The 8,760-nt window shown below is 30.5% G+C and overlaps 1 protein-coding gene across 1 annotated transcript; it reads right to left on the bottom strand.

The window, feature by feature from the left end:
- Nucleotides 1-517: 517 nt before the first annotated feature.
- Nucleotides 518-1,507, bottom strand: LOC114312143 (early nodulin-like protein 15). The gene is made up of 2 exons (XM_028258357.2): nt 1,190-1,507; nt 518-1,070 (listed from the first exon to the last, which is right to left on the bottom strand). Exons 1-2 carry the CDS (start codon nt 1,407-1,409, stop codon nt 712-714), a joined length of 579 nt encoding a protein of 192 aa, XP_028114158.2. The 5' UTR covers nt 1,410-1,507; the 3' UTR covers nt 518-711.
- Between the last annotated feature and the right edge of the window lie 7,253 nt (nt 1,508-8,760).

Below are 8,760 nucleotides of genomic sequence, written 5' to 3'. Positions count from 1 at the left end.
TTAAACCTTTTATATGGATGTGAGATTCACACAAATCACATGTGTGTGCGTCTCATCCATGTGAGAGGTTTGGTAAAAAATTTGATAATTTATTTAGGAGTCCATAGCATTTTCGAACTTCACTTTTAAGTGATTTTTTGAGACAAAAACATCAGTTTTTTTTCTTCGCTTTTAACAGTTCCAACAAACTCAAAGACTAGTTGCTTTTTAACAGTTGATGTTATGAGAAATAAATTCACTTATTTTTTGGGGGGTTGAGATAATGAGATGATAAAATATAATGACATGAGTTTATAAAATGACCGGGTTAGTTGTTTGTTATTATATAAACACTCTTTTGATAATTTTCTTTCCAAACTCTGAAATTAGTTGAGATGTGTGCAAATTGGACACTCGATTATCAAAAAAAAAGAAAAAAAAGAAGAAAAGAGTAATTTTTAAAATATAGAGAAAATCTGTATTAAATCAAACTCCAAGGATGACATTGTAATTTATCCAAATAAAAAGGCACTGCACATTAAATAAATAAATGAATTTATATTGAATTTTAGTTGTGTAGCTGAACCTCATCTAGTGTCAACCCACATACATAGAAAATCAAATCATTGCCCCCAAAAAATACATCTCATTTTCTCTCCATGCATCAAATATATAAATCAAATCAAATTGAATAGCACTGAATTAAAAATATTGAGGAACCCCCAAAACCCCTCACCACATCAAACCCAACCCAGACAAAACAACCAATGTCACCACCACTAAACCGCCCTGGAACCTGGTGGCACCGCTAGTCGGTGCAATGGCTGGACCTTGGAACTCCGCAGGGGATGGTGCCGGAGCAATTCCCAAGTGCCTCCTATGTCTCTCAGACATGACCACAACAATCAGCCTCTGTCCCTTCTCGCAGTGTCCCTCGGCTCCGCTAATGAAGTAGAATGGTCTTGCTTTGTCGAGTCTCACCTTAGTGTTGCCGTCCTTGTACTCTGCAATGGGGCTCGAAGTGTTGCAGGTCACATAGTCTCTCTTGCTCACTTGCAGTACTGAATCTTTGTTGCTGTCATAATTCCAAACTACCAAACAAGAACACAACAAGATTATGTTAATTCTGTTACTGTTTTTTTTGGCTTAAATTTTGAATTGGGAAGAGATAAGAGATAAAGCTTGGAAATGGAGGAGGAAGATTGATTACCAAGAGAGTCACCAATGAGGAAGCGGGAGCTTTCGGCCCATTGATTGAGAGAATCAGGAGAGTGATGAGAGGAGGAAGAAGGAACATTCCACGCTTCTGTCTTCCCTCCAACCAAGAACTCTCTGGCTTCTGATAAGCTGGTACTTGCCAAGAAGACCAACAATAGAACAACCAATGAAGAAGAAGAAGAAGAAGACATAGCTCTTGCAAAACCAGCCATGGACACTGCTTAGCTTCTTGGAGAGAGAGGGAGGGAGAGAGAGAGAGAGAGAGAGAGAGAGAGAGAGAGAGAGAGAATGTTTTATGGTGGTGATGGTGAGTTAGGGGCGTGGGTATATATATATAGATAGAGGTAGGAGAGAAGGGGAAAGAAGTAACCGTTGGGAAAGGTTGGGACTGACACTGCTGGCTTTCCGCGTTTCGAGATACGTTATGGTTTTGTTTTGTCGGTTATGACAACGGTTTAAATATTAAAAGAGAAAAATTAAGAATTGTGAAATTTTTTTCATGAAAATGATTCTAAAAGATTTATGATTCTTGAATTATCTTAATTAGTGGGTGGTACTTTATTCTAAATATAATCCAAGAATTACAAAGTTTTCATGATTATTTTCATGAAAGGTTTTTTCATGATACCTAGCATTGCTGATATTAAAATGAAACGATAACCACTGGGCCCTTGCAAAAGAGGATTCTCTTGGCCATCCTTAGTGGTGTATTTGAATTTTTTTTAAGAATTGTGTCTGATGGTGATATGAATAATTCAGATTATTTTGAAAGTTGTGTGGTTGTATTTTGAGGGGAGTCTCTATTATTACTATTAATATTATTAGCCTTCGTTTAGTAATGATTTTTTTTAGTTGACTTTTTGATTTTTTTTAACTTTTTTAACCTGGGACTTTTTTGTTCGTTTGGTATTATTAATTGTTTTTTTGGTTTTTTAGCTTTGGAATGATAGATTTTTTTTATCCTTTCGTGATTTTTGACTTTTTGTGATTTTTTGGCTTTTTTTTTTGTTCATTCTCTTTTGTCAAATTGAGAGAGTATTTAGGTTGGTAAGTTCATTTTTGAGAGCGATTTTATTTTAATTATTTATTTTTTAGTATTTATTGAGTAAAATATTTATGTGAAAAATTAGATATGAGATATTGGTAGTTTTATATTTGAATCACTTTTGTATTTTAAAAAATAGATGACTATTCTTGAGATTATGATTGTCATCTATTTTTGTAAAACAAATGTGATTCAAATATATAGTTATCAATATTTGATCATATTAATTTTTGTATGAATATTCTACTCAACAAGTCTTAAAATGTGAATAATTTAAATTATTGAGGTCGACTCTAAAATGAAACTACCAAACCCAAGCACTCTCTCAAGTTGGATGGCTAACTTGAGAGAATACAATCTATTTGTATGTGTTTAAAATATTTTGAAATAGAAAAATGATTCATCTACACAATTTTTTTTTTTCTCAAAATCCTATGAATGATATGGCAAGCAAAATTTCAAAAGTTAGTCAGCAATTGGTATGGAACTTACATTCTATCTTGCCACCTCATTTAGGCGGGTTTGGGAGGCGGGGCAAATTGAGGATGCAACACTACTATTTAAATTATATCTCCTCCATCCCATTTTGTTTATCGACCTCTCCATTTTGGTCTGACTCAAAATATTTGTTCACTTTCTATTTTCGGTACTAAATTTTGTTAGATTTTCAAAACCACCCACTTTAAATCATTATAAACATATTTCAAAATTTAAGTAGAAGGGTAGTGTAGTGCTGGTAAATTCATTTCAAAATTTAAAATGTGATGGTTGCATATTTTCTTAATAAGTTAAGTTCTCTAAATTAGACAAATAAATTGAAATGGAGGAAATATAAAATGTGTATTTCAAATTTTAATTTTAATTTATCGTGATTGTCTCTTAACAAAGGCTCATCGAGCCTACTCAATACTTAAAAGAAAAATGACTTATACCCCCACTGGGGGTCGACCCCCAGTGAGGTGGAGGGCCATGATTGGCGGAAAAAAACTGTTTTTTTTTTTTTTTTTTTTTTTCAGTTGGCAGCCAGTGGGGGCGCGCCACCTCACTGGGGGTGCGACCCCCACTGGGGGTATAAGGCACCACTGTACTTAAAAAGCTTTGAAATATAAACTACTAATTTTTAAATGAAAAAAAAAAAAACTCAAATAAGTGGGCATAGTGGAAAAAAAATAATTCCATAACTATAAGCCAGTCATATATTTGGTACAAGTTTTTTTCATGTACTTTAGAGCAAGTATTGTCTACTTGTCAACTTCACAAATAAAAAAAAATTCATGTATAGTGTAATTGTTTTTAAAGTGTCTCATTAATTTACGATTCCCATTTTTTAAACAAACAAATTGTGATAGATAGTTTAAATTTAAGATAAATTACAAATATATCTTTTGAGGTTTATAAAAAATACAAATTCTTCTCTCATGTTTAAGAAATTACATCTCATCCTTTAATATTTTTAATCACATAACAACTGACCCTCTCCATTAATCAATCGTTATATGAGAGCATCTCTAACCCATTAGGTATGTAATGCATGTTAGTTAAAATGTCTACTATAATTCATTTTTTTTAACTCCAATGTACTACGTATATGATTAGACATTTTGGCTCAACGATCACATTCACTAGATAAATATAGTCATCCTTCAAAGGTTAGGCAAAAGCTATTTGACCTGTATGATCCTTTTTCTCCGTCTTTGTTGTTGATATGCCATTTCATAAAGTGAGTAGTATTTTGATAAATAGCTAAAATAAAAAGTATAATTGGAGTGAAAACATAAAAAAGTGAGCAGGCAACATAAAAGAAAATACATTATAGTAACTTTTAGATGGATAAAATGCCTAATTGAAGATGCTATAATGTAATTAAGATGCAAGTAATAAATTTTTTTCTTCAGAAATGCCTATATTAACCTTTAAGAAGTTAAACACTTTGGTGGTGTAGAAAGAGGGATTTGATAGTGGGTGAATAAAAATGAGGATAGTAGGATAGTTTCATTTTCGTATTAGGTATTAGAGAGTATTTGAGTAATTTGATTTCCTGTTAGGCTAGTTGTAGGGAAAATTCTAATAATTGAAATATTTATAATTTTCAAAATGCGAGAAGAAAATTGGTATTAAAAAAAAAATTCAAAGGATGTAATTGTAATTTATCCTTAAATTTAATGGAAACAAAATTTAATTGGTATCAAGCCCCATTGAATTACAATATAAATTACATTAAATTTGTGGTGTGGAAGAGTGAGTAGAGCATGTGCAATTAGAAAACGAATACTCATAAAGTAAAAAGAAAAAGGGTTTCCATGTAATATAAATTAGTACATTTGGAAGGTTAGGTTTTGGCTTTCAAAATTGTCACTTTATTAAAATTAAAAAAGAAAAACATAAAACTAAGGTAATTTATATTTTTCACCTTTAATTTTCACATGAATTTTATTTTAGTCACTCATATTCAAATTGCAATAATTTAATTCTTAGATTTTTAACCTCTCTCGTCACTTATCATCAAGAATTTGGACAAAAAGTACTCAAGTCAGCACATTTTAAAGATATTACAAGAGTAACATTATAAACAAAATTATGCTTTTCATTCTCCAACTTGTGCTTAAATTTTATTTTGGTCATTTAAAAAATCCCTTTTCCTCATAAGAGGAGAGAGTTGCATGTGGATAATCTAAACCAGTCTACCTTCAAGCCTATCGTACACTATAAGAAATTAAGATTTTAGATACAAATTTTTAGGAATAAAAATAATTTATCTGTAAAAATTATATTTTTAAGGACAAAATGAAGGAATTTTAAAAAATATATATTTAATCATATTATTACATTTTTGAGACAAATCTATTTGGTTGTAAAAGGATTAGTGACTTCTTACCCTACAATTTTAGATGGTCCCCAATAAACTCAACTAATACATTATTTTATTTTCATTCTTTGAACTTCAATAGTCAGGATTTCATTCAAACTCTCTCTCTCTTTCTTTCTCTCTCTCTCTCTATTGAATCCCTAATTTCCTTCTCTACAGAATTGGTGATTTGTTGATTTCGATCCCTAATCTGATCTCTCAAAGACTCTTGATCTGCACTTCTAATTGGTGGTTTGTTGATTTCGTCCCCGAGGAGTCTCATAATGTTTCTCTCGACAGCGATTTCAGTATCCAAGCTTGATCGATTAATCGATTTCAGTCTCATTGACTTGGTTTTCGAGCTGTTGCTCACATTTGTTCTTCGAAAATGCTTATTTGTCGGTGTAATATTTGTGTTGATTATGTGATATAACGGCCTCTTAAAACTGACTCTATCTTCGAGGAACAACACCAATCAGTGTGTTTGGTTTGAGTTTTCTGAATTAAATTTTTTGAAAACTGAGTTTTTTGTTTTTCATATTTTTTTGTTTTTAGTGAATATTTTTAAAATTTTAAGCATTTTTTTTACTTTTTTAGATGGATCTTACTTAGATGTATCTAAAAAGTAAAAAAATTCATGAAAAAATATTTAAAAAAATTAACAAATACATAAAAATATACTAAATTTTCATTTTTTTTTTGTATTTTTGGTATTTATTGAATTTTTAAAATATTTTTTCACAAAAATTATACTTTTTATGTGTATTTATGTTAAGTGTGTCTAAAAATTAAAAAAAAATTGATTAAAATATTAAAAAAATTCAGTAAAAACAAAAAAATACGAAAAATAAGAAAGTATAATTTTCTGAAAATTGTTTTCAGAAAAATGAAACCAAACAAGCTGAATGGCAACAAGAGCAAGAACATTGTAGCATCATCTATATCTCTTCGTCAGAAAACCCTAAGTCCGATCTTGGAACTGAAGGAATTGGCCTTTTCGCTCTTGGACGCCGCCAAGCGCCATCTCGATCACTTGCATTAGGAGGACCTCGAGGCCTCTCTCTCTCTCTCTCCCTTCCTCCCTCCATAAAGGATTAAAGGTTCCTTTCTCTCTCTGAAATTTTATTATGATGTGCTCTAATTGCTTGATCAAAATTTCAACATAAACTACAAGTTGAGTTCTGATTGTTCTGTCTCTGTCTATGTGTGAGCACACGCGAGTGTGTGCTCCTTTGCATTGTTATTATTCACTGTGTTTAGTTTCAGTTTTTTGAAAATCGAATTTTTTGTTTTTCGTATTTTTTTATTTTTAGTGTATATTTTTTAAATTTTAAGTAATTTTTTTTTGTTTTTTTAGATGCACCTTACTTAGATGTATCTAAATAGTAAAATATTTGTGAAAAAATATTTTTAAAAATTAATAAATACTCAAAAATACGAAAAATGTATTGAATTTTTGTATTTTTTAGTATTTAGTATATTTTTAAATATTTTTTTCACAAATATTATACTTTTTAAGTTTATATATGTTAGGTGTATCTAAAAATTAAAATAAAAAATTTCTTAAGATATTAAAAAAATTCATTGAAAATATTAAAATACGGAAAATAAAAGAGTAGAATTTTTTGAAAATTGTTTTCTGAAAACCAAAACCAAACAAGTTATTATTTGTAATCTCGAGTTCATTTCCGAAAAGAAAAAAAAAATGGCAGAATGAGAGGTTGAAATGTCAGATTAAATTTTGTGAGATGAATTGAAGTGTCATTGAAAAAGAAAAGTGTCATGGTAAGAAACTCGGTACAGTTTAAACTTATAGATGCTTCTTGCTTGCTTTTACTTTTGCTTTAATTGCCATCATGGCAAGGCAGTAATTGCATAGTTTTGTTATGGGACAATGATTAAAGTTTGTTTGTGAAGAATGGAGGAAAGAATTAGGCAGCTAGCAATGAGAATATATTGGAAAATATTAACAAAAGTTATAATATAGTTTTATCTAAGCAATTAAAGATTTTACATGGAAGAGTGTTGTTTGCGTTGAAATATCAATCTGGAATCTCACCTTCCTAAAGCATCTCCAACGGTAGTAGGCATTTTACCTATCTAAATATTACTATAAAGTATATATTTTATTTTGCCTATCAACTGTTTTATGTTTTTACTCCAACCATACTCTTTATTTTAGCTATTTATCCAAATACTATTAATTTTATAGAATGCCACGTCAACAACAAAGATGGAGGGAAATGATCCTAATGATTGAATACATTTTGCCTAGCGTTGAAGGCTAGCTACATGTAGCTAGTGAATATGAGTTGAGCCAAAATGCCTTATCATATGCCTAGTGCATTGGAATTGAAAAAAGTGAATCACACTAGGCATTTTAACTAACAAGTATTATATGCCTAGTGCATTGGAGATGCTCTAAATAGCATGTCTATTAAAATAGAATTTAAATATATCAATTTTTGAACTATTTGCTGTTGGTTTACATGGATGGCCCCTACAGGATGACTAGTCGAACTCTTTGTGCCTGGGATTAAGTATGTCTTCTCATTTAAAATAGATTGGATTTATGTAAACATCATGTTAAAGCATTGCCTTTTCTTAAATTGTATTGTTTAATTATGGCATCGTGGGTGGCTTTTTGTATTTCAATCATTTAATTTATGCATATGTTGTAGCTAGATGTCCATTGATACAAGTAATTTATAGTCTTAACGCTATTATGCTGTCTGTGACTGCAGGCTAAACTTAGTGTTGGAGATGTCATGAACTGTTGCATCAAAAGGATTACTTACTATGGCATTTTTGTTGAGGTAACTTGCTAACCGTGTTACTTCAAAAACATGCTTTCCAATGAAGTCTTGTGATTTCATGGTCTCAGCTTCACAAAATGAGATGTGAACCCCGAAATATTTAGGAAGTGATTGAGGTTCTTGGATTGGTGTACTGATCATTTGACTATTATGATCTTTCTATTCATGGATCCGCATCTCCTTGTTATGGGGCCAAGACCATGAGATTATCTCTCTATCAACAGATTATTGTGATTCAATATTTGACCTAAATATCCAAATGTAGGCAGAAGGAGTACCTACACTAATTCACCCGACACAAGTGTCATGGAATGACACTCTGGACCATGCACCATATTTCAGAGTTGGTAAGGTATTTGAGTTTACTAACCAATTAGAATTGTGAATAATATAGAATAGAATTGTGATAAATAAATCGAAATTCTATATCATAATATATCGTATCACTATATTTATTGTTATGTTTTATAATATTCAAGTTCTTGTGAAACTCTTTTTGGTTGTAGATTGTGGAGGCAAAAGTTCACCAGTTGGATTTTTCACTTGAACGCATTTTTCTGTTGTTAAAGGAAACAATGCTAATCTATGTCAAAATTTGTTTGCACTTAAATATCATTTTTTAGATTAGAGAAAGTTTTTTTTTTTTTTTTTTTATTTAATTTGTTATAATTTGTTTTTTTTTTTACTATTTTAAATAAAAAATAGTAATATAAAACTAGGTAAATTATGGAACTGTGAATAATACTTGGGTAAGATTTCGGAATGTGTCCAACAATCATTTTGAAAACATGTTTAGTAATTTGAGTTTAACATATAACTCTATATTTTTTTTTTTGATATATAACCAAATTTTATTA

This window comes from Camellia sinensis, chromosome 4 (genome assembly GCF_055761805.1).
Source record: "Camellia sinensis isolate YWXY chromosome 4, ASM5576180v1, whole genome shotgun sequence".
Lineage (NCBI taxonomy): Eukaryota > Viridiplantae > Streptophyta > Magnoliopsida > Ericales > Theaceae > Camellia > Camellia sinensis.
The sequence above is the reverse complement of the archived record's forward strand: the minus strand, read 5'-3'. Positions and strand labels throughout refer to the sequence as shown.

Excerpts from the sequence above, each read along its gene's own strand:
- LOC114312143 (XM_028258357.2), bottom strand. The coding sequence starts at position 1,409 with ATGGCTGGTTTTGCAAGAGCTATGTCTTCTTCTTCTTCTTCTTCATTG. Across the intron at positions 1,071-1,189 it reads CCTCATTGGTGACTCTCTTG|TTTGGAATTATGACAGCAAC; the intron begins GTAATCAATCTT and ends CTTGTTTGGTAG.